Below are 17,883 nucleotides of genomic sequence, written 5' to 3'. Positions count from 1 at the left end.
AAGACAAACGTGTGGTTCCTGAAGAGGGGCAGCAGCCTTTTCAGTAGTTGCAGGGGCAACAGTCTGGATGATTGACTGATCTGGCCTTGTATCAATAACCAAAACGGCCTTGCTGTGCTGGTACTGCGAACGGCTGAAAGCAAGGGGAAACTACGGCCGTAATTTTTCCCGAGGGCATGCAGCTTTACTGTATGATTAAATGATGATGGCGTCTTCTTGGGTCAAATATTCCGGAGGTAAAATAGTCCCCCATTCGGATCTCCGGGCGGGGACTACTCAAGAGGATGTCGTTATCAGGAGAAAGAAAACTGGCGTTCTACGGATCGGAGCGTGGAATGTCAGATCCCTTAATCGGGTAGGTAGGTTAGAAAATTTAAAAAGGGAAATGGATAGGTTAAAGTTAGATATAGTGGGAATTAGTGAAGTTCGGTGGCAGGAGGAACAAGACTTCTGGTCAGGTGACTACAGGGTTATAAACCCAAAGTCAAATAGGGGTAATGCAGGAGTAGGTTTAATAATGAATAGGAAAATAGGAATGCGGGTAAGCTACTACAAACAGCATAGTGAACGCATTATTGTGGCCAAGGTAGATACGAAGCCCACACCTACTACAGTAGTACAAGTTTATATTCCAACTAGCTCTGCAGATGACGAAGAAATTGAAGAAATGTATGATGAAATAAAAGAAATTATTCAGATAGTGAAGGGAGACGAAAATTTAATAGTCATGGGTGACTGGAATTCGAGTGTAGGAAAAGGGAGAGAAGGAAACGTAGTAGGTGAATATGGATTGGGGCTAAGAAATGAAAGAGGAAGCCACCTGATAGAATTTTGCACAGACCACAACTTAATCATAGCTAACACTAGGTTTAAGAATCATGATAGAAGGTTGTATACATGGAAGAACCCTGGAGATACTAAAAGGTATCAGATAGATTATATAATGGTAAGACAGAGATTTAGGACCAGGTTTTAAATTGTAAGACATTTCCAGGGGCAGATGTGGACTCTGACCACAATCTATTGGTATGACCTGTAGATTAAAACTGAAGAAACTGCAAAAAGGTGGGAATTTAAGGAGATGGGACCTGGATAAACTGAAAGAACCAGAGGTTGTACAGAGTTTCAGGGAGAGCATAAGGGAACAATTGACAGGAATGGGGGAAAGAAATACAGTAGAAGAAGAATGGGTAGCTTTGAGGGATGAAGTAGTGAAGGCAGCAGAGGATCAAGTAGGTTGAAAGACGAGGGCTAGTAGAAATCCGTGGGTAACAGAAGAAATATTGAATTTAATTGATGAAAGGAGAAAATATAAAAATGCAGTAAATGAAGCAGGCAAAAAGGAATACAAACGTCTCAAAAATGAGATCGACAGGAAGTGCAGAATGGCTAAGCAGGGATGGCTAGAGGACAAATGTAAGGATGTAGAGGCTTATCTCACTAGGGGTAAGATAGATACTGCCTACAGGAAAATTAAAGAGACCTTTGGAGATAAAAGAACCACTTGTATGAACATCAAGAGCTCAGATGGAAACCCAGTTCTAAGCAAAGAAGGGAAAGCATAAAGGTGGAAGGAGTATATAGAGGGTCTATACAAGAGCGATGTACTTGAGGACAATATTACGGAAATGGAAGAGGATGTAGATGAAGATGAAATGGGAGATACGATACTGCGTGAAGAGTTTGACAGAGCACTGAAAGACCTGAGTCGAAACAAGGCCCCCGGAGTAGACAACATTCCAGTAGAACTACTGACGGCCTTGGGAGAGCCAGTCCTGACAAAACTCTACCATCTGGTGAGCAAGATGTATGAAACAGGCGAAATACCCTCAGACTTCAAGAAGAATGTAATAATTTCAATCCCAAAGAAAGCAGGTGTTGACAGGTGTGAAAATTACCGAACAATCAGTTTAATAAGCCACAGCTGCAAAATACTAACACGAATTCTTTACAGACGAATGGAAAAACTAGTAGAAGCCAACCTCGGGGAAGATCAGTTTGGATTCCGTAGAAATACTGGAACACGTGAGGCAATACTGACCTTACGACTTAGCATAGAAGAAAGATTAAGGAAAGGCAAACCTACGTTTCTAGCATTTGTAGACTTAGAGAAAGCTTTTGACAATGTTGACTGGAATACTCTCTTTCAAATTCTAAAGGTGGCAGGGGTAAAATACAGGGAGCGAAAGGCTATTTACAATTTGTACAGAAACCAGATGGCAGTTATAAGAGTAGAGGGGCATGAGAGGGAAGCAGCGGTTGGGAAGGGAGTGAGACAGGGTTGTAGCCTCTCCCCAATGTTATTCAATCTGTATATTGAGCAAGCAGTAAAGGAAACAAAAGGAAAATTTGGAGTAGGTATTAAAATCCATGGAGAAGAAATAAAAACTTTGAGGTTCGCCGATGACATTGTAATTCTGTCAGAGACAGCAAAAGACTTGGAAGAGCAGTTGAACGGAATGGATGGTGTCTTGAAGGGAGGATATAAGATGAACATCAACAAAAGCAAAACGAGGATAATGGAATGTAGTCGAATTAAGTCGGGTGATGCTGAGGGTATTAGATTAGGAAATGAGACACTTAAAGTAGTAAAGGAGTTTTGCTATTTGGGGAGCAAAATAACTGATGATGGTCGAAGTAGAGAGGATATAAAATGTAGACTGGCAATGGCAAGGAAAGCGTTTCTGAAGAAGAGAAATTTGTTAACATCGAGTATAGATTTAAGTGTCAGGAAGTCATTTCTGAATGTATTTGTATGGAGTGTAGCCATGTATGGAAGTGAAACATGGACGGTAAATAGTTTGGACAAGAAGAGAATAGAAGCTTTTGAAATGTGGTGCTACAGAAGAATGCTGAAGATTAGATGGGTAGATCACATAACTAATGAGGAAGTATTGAATAGGATTGGGGAGAAGAGAAGTTTGTGGCACAACTTGACTAGAAGAAGGGATCGGTTGGTAGGACATGTTATGAGGCATCAAGGGATCACCAATTTAGTATTGGAAGGCAGCGTGGAGGGTAAAAATCGTAGGGGGAGACCAAGAGATGAATACACTAAGCAGATTCAGAAGGATGTAGGTTGCAGTAAGTACTGGGAGATGAAGAAGCTTGCACAGGATAGAGTAGCATGGAGAGCTGCATCAAACCAGTCTCAGGGCTGAAGACAACAACAACAACATCTTTCAATAGAAACAAGCTTTTCTTATGTGTCTCGTAATTTGGCAAACAACTGCTTTCTACCATTTAGCATCTGTTTGGTTGGCTAAATGTTTAGCCTACCTCAACCTAATTTTCTTAGCAATCCATAATTAATTCTTCAACTCCAAATTGTTCCCTCATATGTTTGTTTGCTTTCCTGTCTCTTGTAGTAATTCCCTAGGTGCAGCCATCAACTTTTGATGGGTTTTCTTTTTCAAAGTCAATGCCTCACAGTCATAAATCAAAACTTGCAATACACACAACAGGAGAATTTCCTTGGCTGTTCTGTACTGTTACCTGATCATGTTACTCGGATTCGCCTCCCTGATGAATATACCGTTTTAGCAGCAGAGCTCCACGCGATCCTGAAGGCACTGGAGCGGATGAATCGTGTTCAGGGCAATCGATGTCTCCTCTGCTCCGATTCTCTTAGTGCCTTACAATCATTGCAGAATCTGTACCCAACTGAGGAGATGGTCCAGCTGATATATGACGAACTGTACTGGCTCCAATGGCGGGATAAGGAGGTGTCCTTCTGCTGGGTGCCTGGTCATGTAGGAATATGGGGCAATGAACAGGCCGATCGGGCTGCCAAGGAGGCCTGCAGAGAGCAAGATATGGTCCAGTGTCCTATTCCCTTGCAGTCTGTCATTTCTGCACTCCACAAGAAGTGCATGGAGTTGTGGGAGCAAGAATGGCTGGCGGTGACGACCAATAAACTGCAGTTGGTGAAGTCAACAACTCGGCCGTGGCGTACCTCCTGCCGGATGCTCAGGTGGGAAGAAGTGACCCTCACGCATCTTCAGATTGGGCACTGTCGTCTCACACATAGCTTTCTATTAGGGCGGGAGGATCCCCCGATTTGTGATGCTTGTGGTGTGCACATCTCTCTCCAGCACATTTTAAAAGACTGCATTTTATACCGTGATGACTGCATTTTATACCGTGATGCAAGGACAGAAGCACAAGTTGATGGGGATCTGCCCTGTGTTTTAGCTAATGATGAGATGTGTGTGTCTAGGGTTTTGAAGTTTTGCGATGTGTCTGGACTCAGGCCTAAACTTTTAGGCTGGAGGTTTTAGTGTATTGCACAGTGACTGGCCCCTCCCCTTGTCCTTGTGGTCAGCCAGCCACTACCATCTGCTACCACTTTTTTCCTGAGTTGTCCATGTTTTACTGCTGGCGGCATGCTTCGTCCCATGCTTCGGTGTGGGTAGGCACATAGTTTTCCAAGCTTGTTTCCTGTGTCTTACGTTCTGTTTAATCTTATTGTTCCGAGTCTTTTCTTGACACCCATCGCAATCTGTTACTGAGCGGGCGCTGAAGACCTTGCCATAGTGTGCTCTTAAAACCCTCTCCATCCATCCACACATCCATGTTGGAAGCCTGGTTTCAAAAACACTATTTTATTTACCTAAAGCGCTCTGGCCATATTTGCTCATCCCACCAAAAAGTTGTTGTTTTCAGTTGCTCTCAACACACACAAACTTATCAACTGGTTAGACCTCATTTATTATATCTTTTCAGCCCCAGGTCACATAACTGGTGTCATTACTAATTTCAGCTGTGTAGATAGCCATGAGATTGTGTTTTTTAAAAAGACAAAGAGGGATAGTAAAATGCTAACAAACAAAATTTAAAACTGAAACTTAACTTTGTATACAGCTAACAGACACTTGAATATATTTCATAGTAACTTGTCATAAGGGTACATACAATACCAAAATTTAAACTAAATCGCAAATATCATTGGAAGTTTCTGGGGTGGGATACAGATAATGCTGTTCGTATTATATACTAGTTTGCAACAGCAGTTAGTGCAGTGGTAACAACTGACAGTTGTATGGTTATATTTGTGCAGTTTGTTGACGTAGAACTTATATTTTACAACCAGGCAGGGAAAATTATCAACACTATCAACCTGGCTGAAGTGTAGGCAAGGACATCTACTCTTGACAAATAAATTAAAAGAAAATTGTCAACTACTCATCCCAAATAAGTTTTTAATAAAGCATTCATTCCTTGCAGTTTAGACCAATTTGACAATACAGTATCTAGCTGGAGCCAAAAAATAACTACGCTTTATTACATTCAACAGCATTGTTTAATTTTCTGACTCTAACTAACGTCTTCTGTGTTAACTAATTTTTTATATTTGTTTTGTAAACAATGAATTTCCTTTTCAGGTGGTGTTATAATGTATGGGGCCCTTATACTGTTTGAAGATGAGTTTATTCATATTGTTGCCATAAGTTTTACAGCATTAATCCTTACTGAACTGATTATGGTTGCATTAACTATCAGGACATGGCATTACATTATGGTACTAGCAGAGTTCTTCAGCCTGGGTCTCTATATCCTGTCGCTTATTGTTATGAAGGATTCTTTTGGTATGTACAAGAATTATTTTGTAGTGCTTTCCATTTTACTGCATATCATCTCATTATATACATACCTAAGAATTCTATATTTTAACATGGTCCTCATTAATTAGCTTCCCAAGTACTGGTTTTTCCGTTATGAGTATACTGTCAAATTGGTAGACAGGCCCAAATTACTGCCCTTGCAGAAATGCCTCAATAGTAACCCTTTTAGCTAATTGTGGAGGGTTCACCACCAAACACAAAGTTCATTAATGATTTTATCACTGATTAATATATTACAAGCTATGTGGACATAAATAAATTAGTTGTATGAGAAATTTGTATTTCAGTGCGTTTTTTATAGCATGAACTAGCTGCTGCAGTGTAAGTCTGATGACCTGTCTGCAGCTTTATGAGACTGATGCACTTCTAAGCAATTACTATGGATGAAATTATGGCTTATGTGCCAAGTAACAACAGTGTCTTGATGGAATGTGTGGACAAGTTTGCTGTTTGTCATCTTCAGGGCAAGTGAAATTTCAAAGTATTTGGGAATTACACATCGAAAAAAGTTTTGCGTCACCTCATTTTCAGAACTCCTGAAGATAGATGTTGACCATGGGTATTGTATCACAGACACAGTCCCTTTGACTTTTCAGAGAGATGTCACTAAACCTGCCCAAAGATGTAAACAATCATGCATGAGCAGCGCTTATGAGACGGAGGGGGTCCGAAAGCCGATCAGTTCCAGTCATTCCACTAGGAAAGAGGTACACGGCTCGTGTTGTCTGTAGTTCAACCATGCCTAGATGGTCAATACCACAGTTTGACCGTGTCTGCATTGTTACTTTGTGCCAGGAAGGGCTCTCAACAAGGGAAGTGTCCAGGCCTCTTGGAGTGAACCAAAGCGCTATTGGTCGGACATGGAGGAGATAGAGAGACAGGAACTGTCGATGCTATGCCTCTCTCAGGCCACCCAAGGGCTACTACTGCAGTGGATGACCACTGCAGTAGTATGGCAGTAGAATGGCCAGCATGTTCTCCAGACGTGAACCCTATCGAACACGCCTGGATAGATTGAAAAGGGCTGTTTATGGATGACGTGACCCACAACCTTTCTGAGGGATCTACGCTGAATCGCCCTTGAGAAGTGGGACAAACTGGACCAACAGTGCCTTGATGAACTTGCGGATAGTATGCCATGACGAATACAAGCATGCATCAATTCAAAAGGACATGCTACTGGATATTACAGGTACCAGTGTGTACAGCAATCTGGACCACCACCTCTGAAGGTCTTGCAGTATGGTAGTACAACAAACAATGTGTGGTTTTCATGAGCAATAAAAAGGGCGGAAATGATGTTTATGTTGATATCTATTCCAATTTTCTGTACAGGTTCCAGAACTCTCAGAACCGAGGTGATGCAAAACTGTTTTTAATGTCTGTACATTCCTCCTCTGCTGAGAGAGCAACATATGAACCACTCGTGGACCTCCGGAAGAATGTGTTCCAATTTGTGGTGTACTATGTGATTAGTGAGCAATATCATAGCCAAGAGAGTTATTGCTGGATTTTTGTTAATGCAGCATTCCACGCAGACACTGCTTCTAGTTGACAAGATTGTCTTTTGCTTTCACAGCCAAGCTGTCAAGCTGGAGTCTCATATCCTTATTGGTTACAGTTAGATTAAACTTTAGTCTGACTGTGACCATTGGTGATGGCACATTCCAGCTGAGCTGTATGCGTGAATGAACACTTGTGCTTCAACCTGTGACATAAAAACTAATACTGTAATTCTGGGGGGGGGGGGGGGGCCAAAAGTGTAGCTTGGGAACTTCTGTATTTAAAACAAATGCTTTATCAGCTGTGGATCCCAAAAAAGAATTCTCCTTATAAAATAGTGGAGAAGATATGTGAGAGAGTGCATTGCACATGGCCATTGTATTGTCTACCACACTCTAGACAAAACAGTAAACATGAGGTGTTTAGCCCTATGTGACCTTTGACATAGGCCAAGATGTCCCCAATATTGTGTGTTAGATGAAATGTGGGGTTTTTGTGTTATTTCTTGATGGTTCTTGGGCAAACTCTTTGCCTTTACAAATGTCTGCTTGTGTCTGTGTATATGCGGATGGATATGTGTGTGTGTGTGTGCGCGAGTGTATACCTGGCCTTTTTCCCCCTAAGGTAAGTCTTTCCGCTCCCGGGATTGGAATGACTCCTTACCCTCTCCCTTAAAACCCACATCCTTTCGTCTTTCCCTCTCCTTCCCTCTTTCCTGACGAAGCAACCATTTGTTGTGAAAGCTTGAATTTTGTGTGTATATTTGTGTGTGTTTGTGTGTCTATCGACCTGCCAGCGCTTTTGTTTGGTAAGTCACATCATCTTTCTTTTTAGATATATTTTTCCCACGTGGAATGTTTCCCTCTATTATATTCTTAATATTTCACATAGATATACACTGAAATTTAGTGCAAATGATATTTTTTCTTAATCAAGGATACTACTAAAATGATACAAAGTGCATATGTAGATTACAATTGATGCTGAAACACAAAATGTTTTTCACTACACTCGGCATTTGAAAATGTGCAATTTATCATGACACAAGCCTGGATTTTGATACAGCCAACATGAAAAGCACATTTAAATTTTACATGAAGCTTTAGGATATAGGTTTCCAAAGTGAATTTATCTGACACATGATTTTACTTGTACACACAGGAAATTTCGTAAGCTGGCTTTTGTACATAAATATAAGAAAATAAATGTGCAACATGCACAAATTTTTCACGTGGCCTTCTGCATTGGTTTGTGAATGATGAGTACTTAATTTTAGTATATCTCTGTAAAACAACGTAAATTGTGCACAGTGTCTTGGAAAAGTGGACTGGAAAGGCCAGATAAAACCTAGGAAGGGGGAGGCTCTGGAGAGGAGGGTGTGAGTTCAGAATGAATGAAGTTCAGGTCATGTGGCAGGTGTGGATGAAGGTGTGGAGCAGAGTTTAGTGGAGTCTGAAACCTAGAGGGTTATGGAACTGATGTGTTGTCTGCCAGTGGGTGGTCAACTCTGCTCTTTGCCACATTTTGGCAGCTGGTTGGTAGTCATGTCTGTTGTGTTGGCTGAAGAGCCAACACCGTGTTACTAGAGGAGGCCGAAATGCAACGTTTTAGCTCATGCAGGCTGGTGTGAGGAGGGAAGAACTATACTGATGTGAGATCTGGAAGATGACAAGGAATTAGAATTCAGAAAGCGGACGTAAGTAGTTTGATACTTAACTTTAATCCATTCATGTTGAATGTCGCTCTTGACTGCACATGATTCACAATATCAATATCAATAGTTACTGAATATGGCGCCTTGCTAGGTCGTAGCAAATGACGTAGCTGAAGGCTATGCTACACTGTCGTCTCTGCAAATGAGAGCGTCTGTAGTCTGTGAACCATTGCTAGCAAAGTCAACTGTCCAGTGCGGGCGTCGCCAGCAGGAGAACAGGCGGCGGTGCGTGACCATGGGCCAAAATGGAAGGCAGCTGTGGCTGTAGCTACTCGACAAAAATCAATTGGAAACAGTTCGACCATGTCATCAGTTTCCGAATCAATGAACATGCAAGCAAATTCGGAGGAATCGAATGCTCTATCCTCAGCAACAAGCAAACGGGACAACACATCGGCGTTTCCGTGCTTAGCAGTGGACTGATACAAGATCTCGTAGTGGTACTGCGAGAGGAAAATAAACCAGCGAAGGAATTTCTGTGCTGTACGTTGAGGTACAGGCTTGTTCGGATGAAAAAGCGATGTCAAAGGTTTGTGGTCTGGTAAAGTGACAACCATACAAGAAATCATGAAACTTTGTAACACCAAATACGAGAGCCAATGCTTCTTTCTCGATCTGTGAATAGTTTCTTTGCGCAGATGAGAGCAATTTGGACGCAAAGGCAATAGGGCGATCGTGCGAAATCCCATGCATCGACCATCAACATAAGGGGCTTCTGGGGATCGAATGGTGTAAGGCAAGTATAGGAAAGAAACGCTGATTCCAACCGGTGATAGGCGTGTTCGCATTCCGTCGTCCAGGCGAACGGAACACCTTTACGGCGTAAGCGATGAAGCGGAGCTGAAATGGAAGAGGCATGTGGCACATATTAGTGATAATAGTTGATTTTTTCCCAGCACACTCTGTAGCTGCTTCAAATTCTGCGGCGAAGGCAAGTCTTGTATGGCACGGAAGTGCGTGGGACTGGGATGTATGCCTTGGGCATTGAGTAGTGTCCCAGGTATGGCAAGTCACTAGCAAAAAAACACACATTTGTCCTTCCATAAGTGACGACCATTGTGTCGCAAGACCTGAAATAATGTTCTGAGATTGGCTAAATGTTCTTCTTCCGTCTTTCCGTAGATCACAATATCGTCCAGATAGTTTGCTGCAGTAGGGACCAACGCACAAACAGTTTTTAGATATTGCTGAAACAATGTAGGGGCGGATGCACACCCGAATGGCAGTCGTTTGAATTGATACAAACCAAGATGTGTGTTAACCACCAAAACGTGCTGGGATTCTTCGTCCAACGGTATTTGCAAGTACTCATCAGCTAGGTCCAACTTCGAAAACTATTTGCCCGGGCACAGTATGTCAAAAAGATCTTCCAGGCGGGCTAAAGGAAAAGTTGCGATCACTAGTTGTGGATTCACTGTTGCCTTGAAGGCCACACAAAGTTTCAACTTTCCGGAAGATTTTGACAAAATTACTAAGGGTGATGCCCAGAGAGGCACCTGCACACGTTCAATTACACCTTGTGATTCCAAATCGTGTAATGTTTTTGCAACCTCATCATGCAATGCGTGGGGAACATTGCGCGCTCTGAAAAATTATGGTTGTGCGTTTACTTTCAGTTCCAAATGTGCTTTATAGTTCTTAGCGCAACTGAGGCCCGGTGCAAAAATGTCTGCAAATTCTTCACATAGACAAGAAACACTGTCTGAAGGCACAGTCTGGTTCACTGATAGGACCTGATGTACTATAGACAAGTTAAACAACTGAAATGAATTGAAACCAAACAAGTTCACAGCAAAAGAAGAACGAAGGACATAAAATGACACAAGTTTTGTTTGTCCTTTGTATGTTGCAAGAAGGCTGCACTGATCTAACACAGGGATCTCTTGACCTGTATAGCTAGTTAACTTAACATTTGCGGCACGCAGTGGAGGTGTGCCCGGCAGTTTGTAAGTGTCTTGATTGCTCAGTGAAACTGCAGCTCCGGTGTTGAGCTGGAATGGTATCACTTTGCCATTAATGTCCAAGTCTACAAAAAGTTTGTTGTCCTGCTGACAACAAGAGCGACTGTCTCGTGCAGTGTGAACTGACACTGGTACAAAATCACTTGTGACTTGATGGGAGTTCAGGCGATGTCGACACACACTATTTGTGGGACGAACACGATCACTGTTAGAGAGAGTGGCACTGGGCAGAGTGGAATGAACGACATGAATTTCCATGGGCGAAGTTTCATGATCCTGAGTATGCTTGGTTCGATGCCAATTCTGGCGCGAAGCAAAGGGCCTGGAATGGTTTTGAGTTTCCAACCTGAGCTTTTTCTGGCAAACACTCTGAACATGTCCTTTTTTATTACAGTAAAAGCAAATAGCTTGGCGTGATGGGCAATTCTCATGCAAATGTTTAGTAGTGCACCGCAGGCATGATTTGAGCACTGCATTTGCTTGCCGGTGCGGCACACGTGGCTGAGAGCCTGGCGGCAGCGGCGCGGCCAGGCGCGAGGGCTGTTTACTGCTCCGTGCAGCTCGCCCGGCGGGCCGGTGAACTTGACACACGGCTGGCGAAGTTTCAAATGATTCCTGAGCAAAGTCAAGTGTGTCCTGCCGATCCAATATGTCCATCACTTGTTGAAGGGAGGGATTGACTAGTTTCAAAATCTGTTCCCTTATACGAACATCAGAAACGTTCCGTGCAATTACATCACAAACCATAGTATTTGAATACAGGAGTCCACATTGACACTCAAAAGCTCAATCCCTACTAAGGCCTTGCAAGGTTGCAACCCACTCCCTATTAGTCTGACCCGCCATATGTTTTGTATGAAAAAAGGTATACCGTTTCACAACTACATTGACTGATTGTTTGAAATATGCATCTAATGCAGACAAAATTTCTTCATAGGACAGAGTTGCTACGTCGCATCGGGGAAATAATTTGACTATCACACGGTAGGTTTCCACTCCGACGGACGACAAAAGAAAAGGTTGCCGCTCGTTACCTTGAATTCTGTAGGCGGCGAGATGGAATCCAAATTGGCGTGACCACTCCGTCCAGCTTTCCAGTGCAACATCAAAAGGTCTGAATGACGGTGCAAAGGCGTGTTGTGGCTGCATTAGGGGTGAAGCGGCGGCTGCCGCATCGTTTTGCATTGCACGTTGACCCTGGATGAGCTGTCCGAGGGCATCCAGTAATGCCTGCGTCTGCTGATTCTGTTGTTGTTGTTGTTGTCGTTGTTGTCTTCAGTCCTGAGATGGTTTGATGCAGCTCTCCATGCTACTCTCTCCTGTGTAAGCTTCTTCCTCTCCCAGTACTTACTGCAACCTACATCCTTCCGAATCTGCTTAGTGTATTCATCTCTTGGTCTCCCTCTGTGATTTTTACCCTCCACACTGCCCTCCAATGCTAAATTTGTGATCCCTTGATGCCTTAGAACATGTCCTACCAACCGATCCCTTCTTCTTGTCAAGTTGTGCCACAAGCTCCTCTTCTCCCCAATTCTATTCAATACCTCCTCATTAGTTATGTGATCTACCCATCTAATCTTCAGCATTCTTCTGTAGCACCACATTTCGAAAGCTTCTATTCTCTTCTTGTCCAAACTATTTATCGTCCATGTTTCACTTCCATACATGGCTACACTCTGTACAAATACTTTCAGAAACAACTTCCTGACACTTAAACCTATACTTGATGTTAACAAATTTTTCTTCTTCAGAAATGCTTTCCTTGCCATTGCCAATCTACATTTTATATCCTCTCTACTTCGACCATCATCAGTTATTTTGCTCCCCAAATAGCAAAACTCCTTTACTACTTTAAGTGTCTCATTTCCTAACCTAATTCCCTCAGCATCACCCGACTTAATTCGACTACATTCCATTATCCTTGTTTTGCTTTTGTTGATGTTCATCTTATATCCTCCTTTCAAGACATTGTCCATTCCGTTCAACTGCTCTTCCAAGTCCTTTGCTGTCTCTGACAGAATTATAATGTCATTGGTGAACCTTAACGTTTTTATTTCTTCTCCATGGACTTTAATACGTACTCCGAATTTTTCTTTTGTTTCCTTTACTGCTTGCTCAATATACAGATTGAATAACATCGGGGACAGGCTACAACCCTGTCTCACTCCCTTCTCAACCGCTGCTTCCCTTTCATACCCCTCGACTTTTATAACTGCCATCTGGTTTCTGTACAAATTGTAAATAGCCTGTCGCTCCCTGTATTTTACCCCTGCCACCTTTAGAATTTGAAAGAGAGTATGCCAGTCAACATTGTCAAAAGCTTTCTCTAAGTCCACAAATGCTAGAAATGTAGGTTTGCCTTTCCTTAATCTATTTTCTAAGATAAGTCGTAGGGTCAGTATTGCCTCACGTGTTCAAACATTTCTGCGGAATCCAAACTGATCTTCGCCGAGATCGGCTGTGCGATAAAATTCGGACAGTACATCTGGAGATTGTGGTGAAGCCATGACACAATGAAATCAGGGCAGTATAGATAAGAACACCATTTTGACTCGTCGCCAATGTTGTGTTGGCTGAAAAGCCAACACTGTGTTACTAGTGGAGGCCGAAATGCACGCGTTTTAGTTCACACAGGCTGGTGTGAGGAGGGAAGAACTATACTGACGTGAGGTCTGGAACATGACAAGGAATTAGAATTAAGAAAGCGGACGTAATTAGTTTGATACTTAACTTTAGTCCATCAATGATGAACGTTGCTCTTGACGGTACATGAGTCACAATATTATCTGTTCAGAAGACATAGTAACTGAATATGGTGCCTTGCTAGGTCGTAGCAAATGACGTAGCTGAAGGCTATGCTACACTGTCATCTCTGCAAATGACAGCGTCTGTAGTCAGTGAACCATCGCTAGCAAAGTCAGCTGTACAACTGGGGCGAGTGCTAGGGAGTCTCTCTAGACTAGACCTGCTGTGTGGCGGTGCTCAGTCTGCAATCACTGATAGTGGCGACACGCGGGTCCAACATATACTAACAGACCACGGCCGATTTAAAGGCTACCACCTAGCAAGTGTGGTGTCTGGCGGTGACACCACAATGTCCACATAAAATACTGTGCAGAAAGTACAGCAGAGCTTATATATATGCTTCACATGACCAGTAAGCTAGGGTATGCCTGTGACAGGACTGGAATAGGCTGTACAAAGCAGGTGTGTAAGACAGACCTTGTACCTGGGTCTTCTACAGGGGTATGGCCTTAGTGAAAAGAGACTGGGAGCAGTTATGACACAAGGTTAGGTAAGATGTTCTTTCTGAGTATGAAGATAAGTAATTGAAGCCTGGTTAAATTAAAGTGTGGACGTGACAATGAGTGATGAGAGGGCTGTTTCTTTGCAGTTGGTTTGAAAGCTCAAAATATTCCGTCAGTTGATGCACAGTTTTCTCCAACTTGATGGAGTCTTTGAGAGGATCAGTATCCAACAGAATTCTAAACAACAAAAGTACATCTGTATCATTGTGTGGTTCTGTGAGTAGAGATTTATTAAGTAAATCAACCAGAAAAGAATGTGAAGTAACTCTTCCACAGCTACTGTGCTCATGATTCTTTATTATTTCATAACTAGTGAGTGGCCTCATTCTCAAACGCTCCTCATCATTAAGTTCCACAATGCAATAGAATAAAAATGCTGCCATGGCAATAAATTGTTTAGTGGCAATGGCTTACTACTACTGTTTTGTGAAGCTCAGTAATTGTGGTGGCTGCATGTCACATCTATTTCAGTATGAAACATGTTGTGATTTGCATGCCATTGGTTGAAGTTCTTTAAAACTTTTGACATCCTACCTCGGTCTTTTTTCTCTTTACAGAGTGTGGGTTAATGTTACTTTTCATTAATTTGAAACTTCTTTCATATTTCAGATTTAATATTTTTAACGGTACTTGCATGTTATATTTGTATACTGTCACTGCCATCAAAACCACCATGAATCTACCATCTTAGCTTCTCAGTTTCACATAAAGTCACCATAATCTACACTCTCACTGACCATGCATGATATTCTCTGTCAGCTTTCGACAAGTGACAGAGTTTCTTAGTTCTGTTAATTGTAGTTGTTAGATGCCAATGTTTTCTTCCTGAATTTAAACAGGAGTTAAATATTTTTGCATGTTTGCATAACCTTACCTGGTTTTTTCCATCTTGTGACAAATTTGTTAAATAGCTCAACATTTCTCACAAAACATAAGTTGCTCCTCATGACGTTGAGTCTCCTATCTGAGTGAGTGTACAAACTCAGGAAAATGGTTTAAAGTGCCAGGAAGGAATATTGGGCCTTCTATATTGTTTCAGTGTTACAAACATTCAAATAGGATGCTAGTGTCAGTATTAATGAAAATGAAGTGTGTCTTAGAATTTTGAATTGAAATACAATTTACATATTTAATATTTGGGTTATAACTCAACACAGCAGTTGCTACATATGTAAAGTCTGCTATATATATTACATCCTCTGTAACTTTTGAAGCTAAATGTTTTGTCAGGTTATGTTTGAATTTGTATTTGTAATAGTTTGGGTGGCTTTACCTTTTCTTAAACATGATGCCATCAGTGTCAAAGTGAATCAAGTATTACCCACCGTCAAATTGCTTCTCAAAATATTTCCTTTAGATGTTTACAGGTCGCAAACATGGTTAAAATTACAGTTTGTCAGAAACCTTTCTTTCCTTTATTAACTTATGAGAATATAAACTGAACATTACAAAATTAAATATGTATAAAAAACAAAGGTAGTATCTTGACATTTATTTCTTCGTGTAAAATTATTATATGTAGAAAGCTCAGCATGGAAATTTATAGTGAAGAACCCAATATACAGCAAAAAGTCTCTCAGTGTCTGATACACGAATTGATCAAGTATTGATGTATCTGATATACTGTCTAAAATGTTACAAGCCCTAGAAATGCTTTAAGTATAAATTTTGTATTATGAGAATGTCGAAAGAAAAATATTATGCAGTGTCAGGGTACATATATTTGAGAAGAGAGGCTGGTCAGTATGTTAAGGAGTATTGAAAGGAGACCTGGAAATGGACACCATTAGCAAACAGAAATGAAAGGAAAGAAGATAACAGATATGAATATATTTGTTGCTAGTCAGTATTTCAAGATTTAAGTTCATGTATTACAGTCATTGTTATTCTGTGAATTATTATTATTAAATGGGTGAGATGACTACATGTAGTTTCCATGTTGGTATTTCATAAAAGGTTTTCACTCAAGTTTCTGGTTTATGTTTTTGATGAATACTAGTGACCATTTGCTTATAATAAATGTATTTAATACTGAAAATGGAATTTATTGTTTTCAGATTCGAGTTTCATTCAGACAACAGATTTCCTATGGAAAGTGCTTGTGATAACTCTTGTGAGCTGTCTGCCCCTCTACATTCTCAAGTTTTTGAGGAAAAAATTTTCACCGCCAAGTTATTCTAAACTTTCATAACTGTCTCGCAGTTATGTTGATCTAAATATAGTCTAAAAATACATCTAATGTATGTCATTGAGAAAGCTCATAATGCCAAAGATTAGTGATATAACATAGTATGTATTTCAGCAGGACAGTTGCAAGAAGCTCAACACAGTTGACTGCATATGTTGTGTATTATATACAGAACTACTTTTATGTGTGACATTCTGTTTTCCATTGACTGTATAGGTTGTGTTTTAACAGTCACTGTAGTGAGAAACTTTCCATGACTGATTTCTTAAATTTATTATTTATTGACAGTGGCAAAGTGCCGTAGATATTTATTATTCTTTCCTTTAAAGTCAAATGTTGCATCACAGAGATAGGTGGAATTTTGCAGCTTAATAATTTAATACATTTTAATCCCTGTAGGGAAAGATCCCTCATATACACACAATTTCAGCCATCAAGCTGACATACATGTTGTTGAAATGAATTTCATATGACGCTCATTATATGTGATAAACGTAAACAAGATATTCATGGCCTTTGGAAGAAGATTTTGACCCAAAGGGATGTACATTCTAGTGAGAGCATTTTTAAAAGTGAAACATTCATTAAGAAATGTCATGGCAATATTTTGTACATATCCAAATAATAATTTTTATATTGTTCAACTAATATTTGCTATATAAACCCATACTAATATATTTATACATACATGTATTTTTTAAAATAAGTTTATCATCCTAAAATAAAAAGTTGAATGTTTGCTAAGTAGTAAATGTAGCAGTGCTTGAATCTGGAATTTAGTTTTCTGAAAATAAGAACGAAGTGTATGTAGAATGTATGACAGTCTTTCATATTTTTGCATAAGAGAACAATACATGTGATTACTACATAACTGGCCTTTTTTTTTTTCACCATAGTATTTCAGCGTGGTGGCCTTTATGCTTTATGACATGCAAATTATCCCAGCTCGTCTCTCTCCAAAAACCACTGTTTTCCCGATTATTTGTAGGCAGGAATTTTGTGATTGCTTGTTCTAGCCTTATCGAGTTATGCAGCACTGTTTATACTTAGTTGTAACTTTACCTAAAAGTTGTGTTCCCTTTTCAACATGCTTCTTTCAAATAGTGATTGGAGAATTTTGTGCAATTAAAAAGGGTCCCAGTTTGAAGAGTTATTTGGCAAGTTGGAAAGCATAAATTGTGATTTTTCCATAATTTTTTAATTTGTTTACTGCAGGCTTTCATTCAGTTGATATTTTTTCCCTTGTGTTGCAGTGCATTCAATAAGTAGTTGATAATTACATATTTTCCATGCAATTGGGATTGCATAGAGAACATTTTAGTAATGTGAGCATCTGAATATAGAACTGTGTTTTTGCCTTCACTTACCTTGTAGTCAAAATATATGTACCCTAATTACCAACCTATTATGAAGTTGAAGCTCACAGCTCATACATTCCCATATTTATGTGGGTGAATTGGTAGTAGTGACTTCACAGGTTAGAACAATGCAGCTGTGTTAAAGTCTTATTGCTTTTGACTTTTAAAAAAAGCAAAACTTTCACACAGTTACGTGCCACATCAGAAGCTCCTACATTCATGTAACC

General features: G+C 40.6%; 1 protein-coding gene across 5 annotated transcripts in view; it reads left to right on the top strand.

The window, feature by feature from the left end:
* LOC126091941 (probable phospholipid-transporting ATPase IIB) overlaps positions 1-17,883 on the top strand; it is a 501,129-nt gene that overhangs the window by 159,309 nt on the left and 323,937 nt on the right. For 3 of the 5 annotated variants that reach the window (XM_049907267.1, XM_049907271.1, XM_049907270.1), the window contains 2 exons: positions 5,385-5,588; positions 16,168-16,473. The exons of the other annotated variants lie outside the window; for them this stretch is intronic. In XM_049907267.1, coding sequence (XP_049763224.1) covers positions 5,385-5,588; positions 16,168-16,301 — 338 coding nt within the window. In that variant the 3' untranslated portion in view covers positions 16,302-16,473. Of the gene's footprint in view, positions 1-5,384; positions 5,589-16,167; positions 16,474-17,883 lie in introns of those variants that run through there. 5 annotated transcript variants of the gene reach the window in all.

The sequence above is a fragment of the Schistocerca cancellata genome, chromosome 7 (genome assembly GCF_023864275.1).
Source record: "Schistocerca cancellata isolate TAMUIC-IGC-003103 chromosome 7, iqSchCanc2.1, whole genome shotgun sequence".
NCBI classification, from domain to species: domain Eukaryota; kingdom Metazoa; phylum Arthropoda; class Insecta; order Orthoptera; family Acrididae; genus Schistocerca; species Schistocerca cancellata.
Note: the sequence above shows the minus strand (reverse complement) of the source record. Positions and strands in the feature narration are given on the sequence as shown.